The following is a 19957-nucleotide window of genomic DNA, read 5'->3' on the forward strand; positions in this document are numbered from 1 at the left end:
TAGGAGTATTGAATAATAAATTATAATATGGTATGTATGACACTGTAATGATAAATAAAATGTTCATACATATAAAAAAATCAGATGTCAAATCTAATTGGAATATAAACGTAACATTATGGAGATTTTAACTTGTTAATAAGTAATAGTCAATTTTTAGACACTTGTTGCCAAACTTGAACGTCTTTTAGCTGTAAATATCACATTGTCTTCTATTGCTGCACATCTGTTAAAATAAAATAAAAATTAACAATCATGTAAACTAAACAATACATTTCTTTCGCATTAAAAATCAAGCATATACGCATTATTTAGATATAATAATATAGTGAAATCCTTTAATTTAAAGTGAACTAACTGTTGATTCTTTTAAAAAAAAAAAACTACAAATACCATAATAGAAGTTTATCATGTTGTTGTTTTTTTTTTTACTATAACTACAAACAGAGATCTTCATTAATATTTTTATAGGGAACAAACAATAGAAGCAACGAAAACTAAAAGAATGTTAAAAGGCTCAATTTATAATAAATCAACACAGTTAAACAGTTGGAATGATTAAGCATGCTCACTCCTATTTTTTTTTTTTTTTTCAATGATGAAATTATCCAAATTATGTTTTATAAACCAAGAAAATAGTCCATGATAATGTTAGAGGCGAGTGACTACAATGACTTTAAATATAGTATTAATATTTAATTAATATACATTAATATTAATTAATTTTTTATTAATATACACAATTAATATTTATATATTAAAATTGTTTCAGTACTGGACTGAATATTACACCTTTATTCATTTTGTAATTAATTTAAAACCCACAAAATATTATTATCATTAGTACATAAAAATTAATGATTCAGATACTATTCGTTCAAATTTTTAAGTTGATACATCAATATTTTTAAAAATAGACATCAGCTTAAAAATGTATAGTAAAAAAAAATTAGTTTATATTATAGTACATAATAAATATTTGTATAAATTTAAAATGTTAATATTACTTCTTGCAATTCGAGGCTATGCTTATTATCTTATTTTTGTGATTTTTCAATAGTGTTTGCTTCCTTCTATACCGTGCCATTTTTTTTATTATTGGATGAACAAATAATAATAAACCCGACAATGCAATAAATAAACCGGCTAGATAAAAAGATAAGTCATAACTTTCTGTTATATCATACAGACCACCTAAAACAAAAAATACATGCATATTTAATTATTTATATTTTATATGATAGTATACAAAAATCAAACACTTTTTATAAAGAACTAACCAGCTAAAGGGGGTCCGATCAAATTAGCGATTCCTTGCACCAATAACAGAACGCCATATGCATTGGTGAATCGTTCTAAAGAGATGATTTCAACCAATATGATTGAGGTGAACGAATAGTTTGCAGAAATGAATAGGCCAAAGAAACCAGATAAAATACCCAAACTTAAATAACTTCCAAATATTGGAACTAATGCAATAACAAGTCCACAGAGTACCATTGAAACTGCATATACCATATTGGCGTTAACCCAAGCTTTATCACCAGCCCATCCTAATAATATCTATGATAAAAAAAAAGAAAAATAAATAAACAAACAATTTTATTAAATGGATTATATTGTATAAGTGATTGAAGATTGAATTACTTCTCCAAACATGTTTAGTATTCCTATTAAGCTGATTAGGTATGATGCGTCTTCATCAGTGTGTCCTTTTTTTATAGCCAAGTCTGCAATGTAAACATATGGTACATCGTACCAAGTATACAAAAGGAAATTTGATATTGCAAACAATAGGAAGGGCATGTTTTTGAAATGTGAAAAATCCATCATGTCAAGTAGTAGATACCATAATTCCCAGAGACCAGCTGACCACTATTAATCATTTTTAATAAAAATTAATGATGTTAACATTATATATTATAGCATTATTGGGTACTTCATGTTTTTCTTTAGCAATTGTTGTCATTGAGTTGCGGTAAATATTTGGACAAGAAGATGCTCTTAGTCTATATCTGTTTATATTAAGCATGGCACCTCTATATGTTAATGAATGTCTGTAACATAATTATTTTGGCTGTTAACAAAATCATGAATGGTTTTAATAATTATAAATTAAAAGAAACTTACCTATGAATCTTAATATCTTGAAGATATGCAGTCTGAAGACGTTTGACTTGTGGATTATCTTTTTTTATCCACCAATCATAATCGCAGTTTTTTAAAATAATATTATTACCATTATTCATTTTCATTATACCGACTTGATTACATTTACCACTGACAGCGTCCGTTTTATTTTCTTGACTATCTATTAACTTTTGTATACCAATAATTTGATTGACGTGTAAACTTTGTGTCGGAGACATATTACCCTTGAAAAAAAAAAAATTATAAAATATTGTCGGGGAGTGATTTTTGAACTACTAGATCAAAAACAAAATAGCAGCTCTTATCCGGGTATTCAATATGCTGATAAAATAGAAAACCAGTATAAAGTGCAAATGCAATATTTACCGATTCGTTGATGCGTCCACTGTCGCTGAAACTTTTGGAGGGTATCAGCAGACTCGGGTAGTTTTGGACAAGCACAGAGTAGAGCTGTTTTTTCTGAGTGAGCGCCTCGAGGACTTCTAGCGGAACGTTCTCGTGGTTGTTGACGAACGTGGGCAAGTTGACCAGGGAATTGCACAGCCGCTGATCTTTAGCGGCCGCGCAGCAGTCATGTAGGTCACCACCCCTGCCGACCGATTGCGCCGTCATACAACCGCCACCGCTACCGCGGTCTTCGTCTTGGAGGAAGGACACGACGACGCCGACGCCACCGGGATGAGTCGGGTCAACCGCATCGTCTTTGCCGGTGGTACCACAGCCGGAAGTCGGCGACGAGGGTAATTGCGTGTGTTGAGAATGCCTGTCGTAGCTGGCGGTTGACTTGAGTCGACGCTTCTGGAGTCGGGCGTCCTTTTTGCGCTTCCATTCGTTCTGGGCTCGCTCCTTGGTCCACGGCAGGTCACGCATCAGCATGCCAAACACGCACAGGTTGAGGAACAGTCCGGCCAGGATGAGCGTGCAACCACGCCACCCGTAGTAGCTGAGCAACTCGTGGTTGAGTGGCGCGAAGATGAACGTGCCGATGCCGCTGCCGCACACGGATAGCCCGGTGGCCAGCGATCGTTTCTTGTCGAAATAGTACGCGACGATTACGACGGCCGCCACGTAGCACAGCGACAGCCCGAACCCGGATATGAGCCCGAACGTGATGAACAACGTGAATAGCGAGTCGGCAAACGCGGATATGACGAACCCGGTGGACGCGATTATAGCACCGATGACCGTCACTTTCTGGCACCCGTACCGGTCGGTTAGGAAGCTGGCTATGGGCCCGGACAACAGGGGCACGGCCATGAACAGCGATCCGATCCAGGCCGTCTTGCTCTTGCCCTCCTCAAAGTACTTTTCGAATTCGATGAATATCACTCCGAATGAGAACGTCACGCCGTCCGCGATCATGTTCACCATGAACGAGGCGAACACAACGACCCATCCCCAGCCACCATCCGGTGCACGGTTGTGTATGTCTGACGACGAAGAGGACGACGACGACTCGTCTGAATCGGTGGCGGTGGTCGTCGGCGTGTACGAAGCGTACGAATCGTGTACGCGGTGGTGATGTTTGGGACAGCCACCTGCACCGCTACTGCTGTCGTCATCCGTCGGTTCGTCGTTCTTGTAGAACGTCACGTGGTTTCTATTTTCTACGGTTATTTTATTATTACTCTTATCGTTACTGCAATTGCTACTCCTATTACTGTTGCTGCTGCTGTTGTCGCCGTTGTCCCGCGACACGGGCGGTTTGTAGCAACGCTGCTTGTCGTCACCGACCGACTTCTCGCCGCCGTCATCGTACTTAACACCGCGTCTAAGGAGATCACTGGTTTCTTCTTCGGGGGGGATGCGGTCGCTTACCGCGTTCGTTTTCAATGCGATGTGCTCGGCTCCCGTATGCTCGGCCGCGTCGTTAACGATGTTATCCGCCATTCCGTCAACTCGCGTTGTTTACTTCTGCGCTTTCTCGCCCCGATTCTCCTCATGCGGCTACTTCTCGGCGATGCGTTCTTGACGGACAGACGACGATCACCGTCGCAGCGGTGATTGTGGTCGTGATCTTTTAAGGGTCTGTAGTATGCAAACGTGGTTTCCATGCGGTTTAATTTTTGGAAATTTCAAGGCTTCTAAGTAACTGTCTTTTCCAGACACCTGCAACAAAATCGAGTAACACGGTTAAAAACACATTTCGTTTATGATTTATTTGTTTGTAAGTAATGCGCGTTATGCAACTATACGATAATGGTAACACGAAATAAATCGATCATATGACTCATAAAAGAGCTTGGTATTACACTTGTTTAAAAAAAAAACCTAATTTTATATTATTATTATTATTAAGTTTTCACTGTCGTAAAAGTTTATTTTGTTAAAATCAAATTAAAGTTTAGATTTTTTTTTATTGTAATTTTTAACAGTCTATCTACAATTATATTAAGTTTCGTGTGATTTCGTATGATTTTAAAAAAAAAATTTAGGCGTGGTGCCATAAGTACGAAATCACATGAATAAATTTGTATTATAATAGTTAGACGTATAATAGTAGACTGTTAAAAAATACAATAAATACAATATACATAAATCGAAACTTTAACTCACTTTCGATAAGTAAAATTAATTTAACTCAAATCCGTTATTAAAAAGAGAGTGCGATTAAAACAAATTTTGTTTAGCTGCGCATGCGTGAAAGTTAAGTTAGGTTAAGAAATGTTTTCAAAAATAGTTTTAAGTAATAGTAAATCCTTAATGCAATAAAAAAAAATTGAATCAAATTCAGGATCAGGCGTTTGAAATATTTTGCGTTATACCTTTAAAGTTGAACACACTGTATTATTAATTATTATCGCATTCTTCATTAATTTTATCGTATACACGCGATCGACTTCTCAATCTAAAATGTCTACTACAGCTATATTCTTCCCTAACTATTGCGTATCACGAAGGTGCGCATATTTTTAGTCCATTGTGAATAGCAGTGCCTACTTAACAATAAAATTTATACACAGGGTGTCTCATCATGTACGTCATTGTCAATAAATTAATTTCTAAAATATGATTTTGGTAAATAATTAGACAGACATCTTTATTAAATTAAAATTCAACAATAATTTAAGTATTTTTTTTATACACGGGGTATAACATATATTACAAGAAACTTTTTTTTTAATCTGTTTGTGGGTTTCATAAAGTTTTTACAGGAGTTAAGTAGATAATTAAGAAGTTTAATAGTATACGAGTGGGATGAGAACAATTATATTACAATTTACAGTGATGATGAGACTGAATCACAAAACACATTATGATGTTAAAAAAAAAAAAAGGTTGACAACTATCTATGCGGTAATAAAATACAAATACCAAAGTATGGTTAGGTTAAAACCCAACTACCCAAGTGAAAAATATATGTTTATTTTCTATTCACTGTAAAAAGTTAATCAATCTTAATCGACAAATCAAAAAATACATATTTTTGAATATTATTCAATGTTTTATGAAAGAACTTATTATTGAAAATTACGTAAAGAACATTAAGTGTAGATTTTGTTATTATATATATAGACTCGTTTTATTTTACACAAGTTGATTTTTTTTTTTAAACATTTAAACGAGTTATAAAATTCAGTGTCAGATTTGGAATTCTAATTTATTTCTAAATTCATCTAAACGACTCCGGTAGATAAAACAGCTATGGTTGATATTGGAATTTTCTATTATCTTATCTACAAAATGTATTACCAATGATAACCAGGACTAGATTTAGAGGAGGGGCTTCCAAAAAATTCAGTTTATAGGAAACCACGTCGAAATAATCTCAAAATCTTAAATCTACGTTAGATCATATCTACAACTACAAGAGCTTCTATTATTTTGATATGGGCTCTGGGGCCTTTAAAACTCTAAATTCAGCCCTGAAGTTACTATATAAAGATAAATAGATACAGTGTAGGACGAGAAGAATATTTTCATACTAATATAAATAATAAATCAATGGTACAATAAATCGTCAGTACTAGGTAACGATATTTGAAAATAATAACAATGTATAAGAAAAATTAAATTTCATTACAATGCACGTATAAGCTACTTAATTAGTTAAGTATGTTATATTATTTATTTAGTACTTGAAATATGATTAACTATAATGTTTTGACATAGTGTATATTAATAATCTTAAGCATGTAAAAAGTTGTATTATTAATATACATTTTTTTATTATTGGACATGATTAAATATTATTTTTTGGGCACAATTGTGTTATTTATTTGGACTGAATTATGTGCAAAAACGAGTTAATTTTTGAGCATAGATTTACCAATTATTTTTATAATATAATGATTGTAAAATAACAATGGTATAAAATAATATTAAATATACGAATACCTACAATTTGAAATGAGTTTCGAAAGTCAACTTATTATTTATTTATAGATTAAAATTATTTTTATTTATGTTTTTAATGTAATACTAAATATATATTTTTATATTTTTATTAAAATCTTGAACTGATATAAAAAAATCTGAGAAAATGAAACCAAATGCGGTGAATAGTAATTCAATATTTAATAATACCGTTTGACTTCAAATAACAAATGTTTTTTTAACTATAATATAATGGAAGTATTACAGTGTCATTATAGTATGTGCAATTTGTACATAATATAGTACATAAAGCAAATGCTATTTAAATCGAAAATATGAGAGTGAAGTTCTCTATTAGTATTCCTATAGGGTTGATTTTAGGGGAGAGAATTATAGGTTCCACCAATTACTTTTGAAGAGAATTATATAGGAGGGTTACCTAGAATTTGTTCGAGGCGAGACTATAAGGAGATCCAAGTGATTACTAAACGTGACATTTAAAATAGAGAATTGCATATAATCTATAAAGAATATATCGTATCCCTTTATTATTGTATACGAAAATGTGTTTATTTTATGTCAACTACTCAACTACGTTGAAAACTTGGCAATGTTTTTGTAAAAAATATATCGAAAATTATGTACAACTTTGATGTTTTGCCAAATTTGATGGGTGAAAACCAAATAAATATGCCAATCTTCTATGAAAATTTGCATAATATATTTGTGAACATTGTCAGTAAATAATAAATTATTTTTAGACCAATGAATATGATGTCAAACCAGGTGTATTTGTAATTTGGAACATGTTCCAATTTTGTGCAAAGATAAATTATTACATAATTAAAAATTGTTAAAATTCAAACAACGATACATTTAATCAATAAAAATTAAAATGATATTAATTATTGCTCGTGTAGACTTGTTTGAATTAATTAGACGTATTATTTAAATACCCCACAAAAATTATTAGAATTCATGATACAGCCTAAACATACCTACTACCTATGTGTAAAGCAAAATCAGTGTTTACCAAGATAAAAGTGGCAAAAATTATTATAAAATGTTGAAAGTAAAAATTATTAATTGTTCACAATATAACGATTTTATTATTATAATTTCGAATAATATTAATGTTTTATTAAATAAGTCAATAGTCATACTTAATGAATGGATCCATAATGCCATGCCGAACAAATAAATATTATAACATACAAATAAAACAACGTACGCACAAAAAATTTAAATTATTCAATTGTTAATACTGATGAATATTGTTGTAACACATATAAAAAGGTATAGTAGTTAAAATATAAATACTTCGTCCAATTTTAATCATTAGCATTGTAATTCAACTCAAAAATTAAACGAGTATAATATAATCTACAATAGGTTAACTGAGACAATTATAATTAAGCCGCTGAGTAATTCTTGTTAAACAGTGGACTAAAAGTATGATAGCAGATCATTACCATTTGTATAACTGTATAAGGTATTAATAGTGTAAAAATAATGTGTAAAATGATAGCAGTGTTATCGCAATACAATCACATTTCGTGTTCAGTTTGAAGGAAACGAAAAAAAATTGTCTACCTCTACTTCTATAGAAACGTGCAACTAGGAACAGAACCTTTGCAATCATACAAATTAACGTTATACCTATTTACTATTATTATTATTATTATTATTACTACTATTACTATTATTATTATCTTTCGATGTCCATTGAAATTAATGAGAATACATTAATTAATTATGAAATATAGTGATTTATTATTTTAATAACCAATAAGAGATCGATAGGAATATATAAGCACAAATTACAAGCAACGGCAAATATATTATACTACATAATTGTATTATACAATTAATTTAACTATAACAAGGATTTAATTTGAAATAGTTTTTAGAATAATTAAAATTTTAAGCTCAAATTATTGACCTCGAAAATATTCTTAAAATCGAGAGGTGCGTATGTGTGAATTAGTAAAGTTATAAATATGATAATATGTACATATAAATATTTTTATTATAAATTATGTGTATTTACGTAGTAGTTATAATAAAGTAAAGTACAGGATACAGAGATAAAAATGTAGGGAAATAAACTATTATGTGTTTATCTGACAGTGATACGCTGTTTAAATATATTATTATAATAGTGAGTTTAGTTAAAGCAGTGCTTGGAGAAATATCTTCCAAATTTGGCAGGTCCACGATTATTTTAGATATCTAGAAACTTGAACAATATAAAAATAATAAGAAATATTTAAGAATCCTAAATGAAAATTCATAATTTATTCATATATAACTATCTGTAATAATTTTTACTAAAATAAATAAAAGTTCATAATATAACATAATATGCTCGATAATATGTGTAACAAACAACTAAAAACAAACAGTATAAAGTATTGCAGACAATAACGATAGATTTATGACAACGTAAGTTATATCTATTAAGTCATGCAGACATGAAGTATTCTCAAACAAATTGTACTTTGACCAGTAACTTGTGGTCAAAAGAACTATTTAATTAAGATTATTATAAATTTGATATAAATTAATAATAATTTATAGAACTATCCAACTCAACAAATTTTCTTTGTCTTAAATTATAGTACATACTATGACGAAAATATGATATCACTAAAATTCATATGCGACTACCCGTTCACTATAGTTATGGTGATTTATAACATTGAGCGTGACGTCACATATTTGTATGCCGTGGCGGTAACCATATACTATAATTTATAATATATTACACAGTAATATTTTTCCGTTTTTGGTTTAACGTAAAATAACTGCTAATGAACTTATTTTATTCGAATAACCTAATCAAATGTATGTAAGAGTACTTCAACATCTTTCAATTCGTAAAATTATTGAATTATATCACATTTTGGTTCAATATTAATAAAATATTAAAATAATAACAATTATGTTATAAATTATAATAATACACCGCTGTTATAAGAGCTTCTATGAGCTTATTTTTAATTTTATATCGAAGTTAATTTTTCATAAAAATAAAATCTTATAGTTGTATTAAAGTTATAAATATATTTATGACTATAATAATAATAATATTCTTTATTTCGTATTATATAAAAGTAAGTATAATAGTAACAGCGTAAAATGTGAATGTAGTAATTTCTGTTAATTTTTAATTGTATAACGCCCCAAGGGTTTAGATTACACCATTTTATCCTCAATCATAGTTTTATTTACATTACTATTATAATCTAAAATAATTAAAATAGCTAGTTTAGGTGTCAAAAATCTATAAGTACATGATGTCACGATCGTCAAAATAATGTACACACGTTCATAGTGAATGTATAGTAAATTCGTAGTATAATTTACATATCTGTTATTTTTTTTTTTTTTACAAGATTAAACCAAAATGTGATATAATTATACAAATGGAAAGATTATGAGGTATTCAGGTATTCTTAAGTACATTTGATTAGTTCATTCGAAAAAAAATAAGTTCATTAGCAGTTATTTTACGTTAAACCAAAAACCTCGCCAGAAACGGATAAATATTATCGTCACACGCATGTTAAAATCAGCGCGACTAGGACTAGACTATGGATAGCCACAAACGAATTTTAGTCGTATCATTCTGCTAGTTAAATTGTATTCTATTTATTATTATAGTAATAAAAAAATTATTGATTTTTTTGAACTTGATGGTCCTTTCAAATAATATATATCCAAAAATAAGGCCATCCTGGGCCAAAGAAGAAAACAAATTTAATTTTTATCCCAATTTTGTTCTAAAAACCAGACTCAAAATTAAGCGTTTTTTAGCTTTTCTAAGTTTTATAGAAAAAGTAATTAAATTTGATTTAACTAAAAATTGTATGATTTAAAAAAATAAAATAAATTGATTACCTAGCAGTTTTTTGATAACTGAAATGCTATTAAAATATTACTGTATATTATAAATATATAATGACATTAATTTCACTTAGCAAATAGTCTATTAGTGGTTTAGAATGTTTAGATAATCTAATACAATACAATTAAATACATGTAATATTAGTGAAGGTAATGAATGAAGTATGTTATAAGAACCGTAGTCCTAGGATCAAACATCAATTTTTTAAACTCCCCCCCCCCCCCCCCGCAACACTCAACAATATTTTTTCAGTAATATTGATGTTCTTATATAAATAATTAAAATACGCAACAAAATACTTTATTTATATACATATACTATATAGTACTGAAATTTTCAAAACATTTATATAAGTTAACTTAAAATTATAATAACTGAAATTTTTACTTTAATATTTAAATAATAACAATATGTTTTATTTAAGTTCTTTTGAATATTTTATCAAAGTGAGTAAATTAAATTTTCTATGACATAATATAAATATTAAGTATATATTAGTTTAGTATTTATCCTTTTATGATCAGTGTAACATTATAAATTATGTAAATAAGACGTAATGGTCACCTAGATTTTATATGTTATCAAAATGGTAAGGATTCTAATTACAATAATAAAGATGTTTATGTAATCCTTACTAGGTACATACTACATAATATGAATTGGATGACCTGTACATTGATTTATTAAGAATTGTATATGCGTGATTATAATTTCTTGGAGTTTGATAAAAATGTATTTGATATATTATAATATATAAATACTAAGAAATAAGAACTTTAATACGCATAACTATTTTTACTAGTAATATTATATACAATTATTGTAAATATCAGTATTATAACTTATAATTTTCGTAGTAAATACTAAAATAAAACACGGTTACAATATTTTTAAAACACAAAAAAAAATAGTATGGTAAATAGAGGGTAGAAGAGTACTACCATTTGCATTTAACTTTTGAATCAGGGCCGTGAATACGGAGCATGGGAAGAGGGCATGGGCCATGGGCTCAATTCTAAGAGGGGCGCAATGGGCGCATATTTTGTCATTTTATTTAGGGCTAAATAGTCATCTGCCCTTATAATAATGCACTTCTTTAGAAGTTAGTTCAGATTAGTTTCGAATTGTCATTTATGAATAAATTATGATAATATATTATATTATGTGTATTTTTTTAATCGATATAACTTATGTTTAATTAGTTTTAAAATTAACACAAATTTTATGTTACCTACGTAATACATATATTATATGTATTATCTATTATTTTTGTAACAAATTGAAATATTAAATAAAATCTAACAAATTGAAAGAATACAAGGATTTTTTTTTTAAAATCGTCGCGCTGTCGGCACGAATTAAATAACAACGATATAGTAATATAAATAATAAACATTATTATAATATTAAAAACTAAATTGATTATATTCAAGATAAATAATGATAGAAAAACACATTTTTAATAATCAATGTAGATAATTACATAGGAATATTAATTATATAGGTGGTATTATCACAGAATATATTATAAGCGTAGGTTTATTTATAGGTAGTATTAAATTTTATTGTCACCTATAATACTAAAACTACTATCATACTTTTAATTAGATACCTAGACAGCCAACACCCATGCATTGATTAGTAGTCCATAAATATGTCCTGGATTTAAATACTATAATAGTATAATGGATTTCAATTGTGCGATGATAATTTTCCAATTATTCGTTTATTTATCTATAGAGGCTTGTTTAATCTATTTAGAAAATTCAAACACTAATAGAAAGCACAATGCATTGTTATGAAAGTAAATTGAATACAATTTCGTCCTTCGGTTACACAATATTATTTATACACATTTAAAACTGTTGACCTTTCTTTAAGAATTTTGAATAGGTACCTTTTTATGTAACAACACGAAACGTGGTTTAAAAAGTATGCTGTAACTTTATACTTGTTGTTTTTGTTGTTACCGAAAAAAAAATCAATAATTTTAGTAATGTAATAGAATACTAACATAAAAATTAGATTAATATCAAACGAATATTGAAAGATTACTAAATCTCTTTAGAAATAATTTTTCATATTAATAAATGAATTGATATTCTTTATATAATTTATGGTAATAAAATTAAAAATCTGATCTATTATTATTTAATATCAATATTATTTAGTATCAATATTGAATATATTTAAGTGAGATCATTTTTGTCAAACAAAATATTATTATTTATCCATATATAGGAACTGTAGTATTCATTTTATTAAATTGTTATTATTTGTTTAAATTGAATATTTTATAACCGTTAATTTAAAAGATAATTAGATAATGTAATAGCTACTAAAATTCCTTTAAGACCATCAAGTTAATTACCAAAACTTTTGTTTTATAAATCAATAATTTATGTTGGTTCAATTTATATCTATTAATTACAATGCATAAAAGGTATTACTTATTACATTTAATTCATAAATTTACGTTGTTTTTTTTTAATTACAACCATTAACTTAAAAATATATAGAACATAGATAATCCAAAAAATGTATTTAATATTAAATAAAGAAAGAATTTAGTTCGTGTATTATCATTTGAAGAATCTTATACGTGTTATAACTTATAATATTCGATCATACGTGTTATATCATTCCTTCACATTATGTAATATTATTTGCCATTTGGAGTTATACAAAAATGTATTAATATTTTTTTTTTAGAAACGTTTTAATACATATATCTATGCATATATTTTAATTAACAAAATTGAATCTGTACAATAGTATAACAATAAGTAAATTTGAAAAATTAATAGATAAAATTACATGAAATATGAATTATGAACAATTAAATAATATGAGGAAATTAAATAATGGTAATAGATCTTAATTAATAAAAACGTAATATCTTATAAGAAATTAACTTTTAAAAAACTTTTAATATTCTACACATTGGTAGAAAAAATTGTAATTCCGTATATCATCGTATTATTATTATTGTAAAATACAAAAACATCATCAATGATTTAAAAGTTCTGATAAACGATAACTGATAAGTAAGGAAATGTTTTCTAAAAATGAAAAAGTATGAATATATTTTGGTAATTAAATGGATACCTCGTGATTAATATTAATTGATGATAACAGGTATATAGGAATATACTTATATACCTATACAACATTAATATTATACAAATGATATAAAATTCAAAAAATATATACATTATTTTTATTTTACCAAGAAAATGCCTCGACAACAAAAGTTACCAGGAATAGGAGGAAGGATTTACATCTTACATGTAATATAAACTGAAGAGGTGTTTAATGTTTAAATAGTCTATTAGTTAAATTTTTATTTTAGTAATTTTGTTGAAACTGATACAAGGGCGTATTTGAGTTGGGACCATGGGGGGGGGGGGAATTAATTTTTCTTCTATACAAACTAAAAATAACTTACAGTTGTTTACAGTTGTTAAATAGGCATTAAATTCTTATTATGTTTATAATGATTTCATTACGGTTTACGATCTTTATCAAAACGGAAAATTGTTTAAATAAATTATTAATTTATGTAGTATATAGAAAAAAATACAAGCGATGGGGGGGGGGGGGGGGCAAATGCCCCCTTCTCTCAAATACGCCCTTCGACTGGTAACTGATAAATTTTAGTATATCGTAATTCAAATTAATTTTAATCTTGTAGTGTAGTATATGTAAATCAAATTGTGTTAATTGTTGAAATATTTATATTTTATAATTTAGGCAAATATACCTCGTAATATCCTAATCCTAATGAATATTACTAAACAGACACGATGTAACGGACTCGAAAATTACACTAAACTCACCAATCCGAATAAAATTAACTCCATATAAACTTATATACAAACCTTAATTTTAACGACTTGGTGGGGGGGGTAGTTAAATTCGAATCACTGTCAAACAATGTCTATCCTTAACACTAACATTTTTAATATGATCATGATTCATGATACAATATTGTATATAATATTAATATAGTGCCTAATTTATCTAATCTACTTAACACTGGCAATTGACATAAAAACGCCAATTACTTATTATATAAAAAGGGCAATTTTTGATCATAATGTTAAATAAATAAAATCTAAAAATTCAATGACATACTTTCTAAAGCTAGGTAAGTACTTATTACCTAAAACACATAAGATAATATTAACATTATAATATTATTGTACGTAGTATAATATGTTATCGCGTAGCGATAAAAACATTTTTACATCGAACAAATTCTGGCAAATTCCTTTATATTTTATAAATATGATAGTATATATATACGTACATTATACAACTTCATGAAATAATCAAATAATAAATAAACAGTGAAGTATACACGTCTCGTTTATATCTTTTATACAGAAAGATTCGCCAATGACGCTAATAACATCCTTTTTCTTTAATAATGAAGTTATTCAAAACCTGATTTTTGAAATTTTTAAATACACTTGAAGACCATATTTTCGAATACTTGAGATTTTATGTACCATCACTTAAGACTATTCAAACTGCTGTTTATCAAATGAGTCCCCCCCCTTTTTCCTATAAATTAACTTTAAGTATAAAGAATAATGGTCCATGCCTATAGCCCGGGCACCAAGAATCGGTACATTGCTTATATTTACGAAATAGGTTAAATAAGAGATTCGGCAGCCGGACTACATACAATTAGTCACGGACCATTATTCTTTACACTTAAAGTTTAGTAACTTGGAAACCGCTCATTCCAATTTTTGATTCAAATACATAAAAAATGAAAAAATATAAACATATCTGCTCAATAATTTACAAATAAAAGGAGGAGGAGCTACCTACCATTTTAAAAACAGAAGTTTGTATCACTACAGAACCGGACTTGGGGGCGTTCCTGGTAAATTTCACTGTATATATACAATATTAAGAGCATATTTTAATAATATTCGAGATAATTTTTAAGTATCACCAAACTTTTGTCAATTTTAACCGATTTTACAAGTTGATTAATAATTTGGAAACCTTTCCGTATTAATTACTTATTAGTTATTTCTATATAATGCCTAGAAAGCACTATACTTGACGTAATTTTCGACATTCAGTTTCAATTTATTTAATTATTTTTGATTATTGATTGCAGTCACTATAATACCTATAGTAAGGCTAAGACACACATTTGTATGCAGTATAGTTTGGGAATATTTTCAAGTTGTGTCTTAATTCTGGTCAACAATAATTTAATGTGCATTTTAATGGTCTAATCAATTTTCCAAGTTCAAAACAATTGAGTAATGGCAGTTTAAGTTTCGTCTAGTTTTTATTTTATTTGCGCACGTAACCTTACGTTGAACTACGGGTATTAATGTATTATTGATTATTTTCTGTTTGCAAACTTTGCGATTCTGAAAAATACATAAAATAATTCTTAAATTTCTAACAATATATTTTAAATGTATTCAAACAATACAATAATTTTATTGAAAATATAATATGTTTATTGTTCAATGGAATATGCCATTCAAGGACCCAGATCTAATATATATATATTTGATAAGACTATTTAAAATAATAATAATAATAATAATCTAATACTCAACATTATATTCTAGCAAATTAAAATGTCCTTTAGTGAGATTGTTATTGAGAAAGCTGCTATCATTCCAACAAAATTATTCTTCTACTTCTTAATTACAAAATTGTTAATAAATTAAAACTAAACCTTGGCTATGGTAAGCAGTAGGTAATAAAAGCTAGTCTTCGATTAGTATTAATTTCTTCATTAATATTGAAGTAAATTTGCAGATGGATATTATAACCTGTAAAGTTTATCTTGACACTTGGCTACTGTTTAGATTTGAAAAAAAAAAACAATAGTCCAAAAACTATTATATTGAAAAATATATTATTATAATCTCACAATCTTTTTTTTTTAAATCTTAACATTTGTTAAGTGCCAAAATGAATTTGACTGTTTAAATAATTGCATTTTTGAATAAAGAGAGTATATTATATAGAAACCTCAATAGGAACCATATTTCAATATAGTAGATATATTTAAGTATATGTATCAGTTTTTCCCTTTTGCAATGATGTTTTTTAATTATTTTTCTTATGTCAAATGATTAACAGTGAACTAGTGTTATATATACATATACTAGGGGCTGGTATAATTAGATTATGATGTCTGCAAGCCTAAGAATCTGAATTCAAGTAGTAAATTTATTATTTTTTAAATAAAATTGTGTATGTTAGATTAAAATGTATCTGGATCATTTTTTTTCAGTCAACAGGTTATATTGGCTGAGTAGAGAAATTAATTGTATATGAAAGGATTTGAATGATAATATAGTTATTTATGGAATCATTTGTAGAATTTAGATACTTGAATAGGGATCAATTTAAATACATTTCTTAAGCCCAGAAATATAAAATTAAGTTCCTTTTGTTAACATTAACAGTATTTTTCAATATAATATCTAGTTAATGATGTACCTATTCATTAAATAGTATTGTCCAATATAGATATCTAAATTAATTTAGTCAACTCGATGTTTTGAATTTCAAGGGACCAAGAAAAGAGTATATTATATTGAGATTTTATTACATTGATATTTATATTATTATGTATAAAGATATTTGCAAGGGAATGATGGTTTTGTTGTAATAAGCTTCATTATATCGTGAGTTGATTGTATTAAGATGTATTTAATATTAATAAATACATTATTTCATTGCCCAATCATGTAATATGATATTATTAATATAAAATAGTCGTCAAAATTTAAGATAACCAAATATTTGAAAAATTAAAAACTTTAATATTATTCACAATGCTTAAAAATATGATAAATTATTTTTTTAAGTATAATTTTAGTACAATTTCCAAGATAATAAAAAGCGGCAATAGCTCACAAAAATATGACCTCCTTGAAGTATTATAAGTGTTAAATTTCTAATCTATAAAAGTTTTAATGTGGCGTAACTCGCATAACAAAATATCATTGTAATTTATACATAGAAACAGAAAAATACTATTTTTGTATGTTTGTAATAGAAAATTGTATATTTTATCGATAATAACTAGAACATATTCTACATACAATATTATAATACCTATTTTGATTATTTAATCAGAAGTTAATTACAATCTATAAAACAATCTTTAATAATACAATATAAACAAATACAAATATTTCATAGATAGTCTTTTTGTTTGAATGATAATGTAAACAATAATTTTTATAAGTAATAGGTAGGTACCTATGTTATATGTAATTATAATTTGATATCTTGGACCTAATTATATTACAGAATGAATTCTATACTTAATATCAACAAGTAATTTTAATTTTATCATCTTGGTTAGGTGTTAAAGTATTGATTATTAATATTATTAACTTTAAAAAGGTTGATTTTTGTTTAAATAATACATTACATGGCAGGTACCTATGTATATGGGCATATGACTATAGTAAAAAGATAATAGGTAATAATAGAATTGAGTTTGTCTTTTAAGGTAAGTATATCAATTTTGATATACGGTATACCTAATAATCTAAAGAATCAAATCCTTTCAAATTCTATTATAAATATTTAAAATAACATTGCAATTTTTAGGTATCATATAATATTGTTAATAAATAAAGCATGCAAACTTTTAAGAATTCAAAAATGTGAAACTATCATTACAGTAATAGTTGAAGAAATAATATAACAGCACTTTTTTATTATTATTATTAAGAAAGCATTTATGGTAATAAATTATCAAATTCTTGTTTATTTAAGTTTTAATTGCTTTTATAAGAAAATAAGTTGTATTTTTATCTTAAGAGGATGTCAGCACTCAGCCCAATGTTTGTATTGTCTTAATAAGTTAACGGTTTTTAATGATTTTATGATTTAAAATTTAAAATAATTTATAACTGTAAAAAATTTGAATTTTAAAATACTCATAAATTGCTTTAAACCCATTTTAAAACTAAAATCTCTAATAGGCCAATTCACTCAAATAAGTAATATTAAATCAATTAAAATCTAGTGACAAATAATTTAAACTCAAATTTCATGTTGTCAAAATATCAGAGAAAATAGTGTACAGAGTGTTGACTTCCTCTGCAATTTTGAACTCTGACATTGTAAATTAATTATAAATCATAATATTATAATTACTACTGCCTAATATTTTAATACTTTGATAACTAATTTAGATCTAATCTATACATGTTCATTAGAAAGTTATATTTAGGTACCTATTAAAAACGTATTTTATTTATTTACATAGTTTATAATTGTGTGTAATAACTAATAATTAAATATCTATAAAAGAATAAGTAAGCAGATTGAGACACTGCCAGAAAACTATTGAACAAATATGGTTTTCAGTATTAAAAATGTAGACAAATGTAGACAATTGCAAAAAACTACTCAAATAACCCAGAACAAGTGGTAACATGCTATCCCTAATACCTATATTATAGAACATACTATGTATCTATTTAGATACATATGTTAAAAGAAAATCTACATACAATCGAGTTCAATAATTCAGAAGAATAAAAAATATAAGATAATGTCAACTAAATAGGTGCCTATGATGAAGGCAGGTAATATCAGAATATTAGAGACCAAAGTTAATTACACTATATAATACTACTATAAGAAGTGCAGGCGCTTTAACTATAAACAATATAATATGTGTTATAACAATAATTAATAAGTCGGTAAGAACATTATAATTTGTGTAATATACCTAATAGTTAGATAATTTAATCAACCCACTAAACAAAAAGTGTTTTTATGATAGTCAATCTACCCAGTAACCAATAATAAATAATACATACAATTTGTTGTTAACTCTCAATCTAAACACACAAAATACAATCTTTAACATCCTACTCCTATTTAATTATTGGGTTTCTTTAGTAGCGGCCAATCGAAACGGAATACGAGGAATGAATATAGCTTACCTTTTGCTAGAAACCACAGTCGTAGAACATTTTTGAATCTCGGACGCGTAATGATCCGGACACGAGTTATTGATATTTATATTGTCCACTATTTTATTGTATTTGCAATATTATATTAAAGCAGTCAGTTACTATTTACGCGTGACCGTGTCTTAAAGACGATTGTATTATTATTTTGATGTGTCCGGGATTCAGAATTGTTATGTCGTTTTATTATTTATTTCGCCAAATATATATATATGTATAAAAAAAATATATATATATATTTACACTCGAAGGATTAACGAAAAACAAAACGTGTTAAAGAAATCGTGTGACAGGGCGAAACAAGTGTGGACTCTGTAAAGTATTAAATTAACGAATAACAAATAACAGTAAATGAGTAAAAATATGCGCGCGTGTTAGCGTGTGTACGATCGGCTACTGTGCAGATCGTTAAATTTCGACTTGTTTCGAGTGGAGAAACGGAATTATAATAGTTATAATCGAAATGAAACAGTCTACACAGTACACGAAGCGTACAGCGCGGCGGTACTGCGGCGATTACAGCTGTTTGGCTCAGTGGGGCAAAAAACAGCAGCTAGCCGATCAGTGTTTCATAAAACGTTTACCG

General features: G+C 27.4%; 1 protein-coding gene across 2 annotated transcripts; it reads right to left on the minus strand.

Moving 5' to 3' along the window:
* On the minus strand, positions 1-19863 carry LOC132928191 (uncharacterized). 2 transcript variants are annotated; one of them, XM_060992669.1, is made up of 8 exons: positions 19345-19863; positions 2518-4260; positions 2131-2375; positions 1940-2057; positions 1648-1875; positions 1281-1563; positions 1008-1194; positions 1-226 (listed from the first exon to the last, which is right to left on the minus strand). In XM_060992669.1, the coding sequence occupies exons 2-8, from the start codon at positions 4039-4041 to the stop codon at positions 157-159; spliced, it is 2655 nt and encodes an 884-aa protein (XP_060848652.1). In that variant the 5' UTR covers positions 4042-4260; positions 19345-19863; the 3' UTR covers positions 1-156. The 2 variants fall into 2 exon arrangements, with proteins under 2 accessions (XP_060848652.1, XP_060848653.1); XM_060992670.1 differs by lacking the exon at positions 19345-19863 and adding an exon at positions 7632-7804.
* Positions 19864-19957: the final 94 nt, after the last annotated feature.

Source organism: Rhopalosiphum padi, chromosome 4 (assembly GCF_020882245.1).
Source record: "Rhopalosiphum padi isolate XX-2018 chromosome 4, ASM2088224v1, whole genome shotgun sequence".
Lineage (NCBI taxonomy): Eukaryota > Metazoa > Arthropoda > Insecta > Hemiptera > Aphididae > Rhopalosiphum > Rhopalosiphum padi.

Bases quoted from the DNA above. Each gene is read 5' to 3' on its own strand.
- LOC132928191 (XM_060992669.1), bottom strand. From the start codon at position 4,041: ATGGCGGATAACATCGTTAACGACGCGGCCGAGCATACGGGAGCCGAG. The intron at 1,876-1,939 runs GTACCCAATAAT...AATGATTAATAG, and splicing joins TTGCTAAAGAAAAACATGAA to TGGTCAGCTGGTCTCTGGGA. The intron at 1,195-1,280 runs GTTAGTTCTTTA...TTTTTGTTTTAG, and splicing joins GATCGGACCCCCTTTAGCTG to GTGGTCTGTATGATATAACA.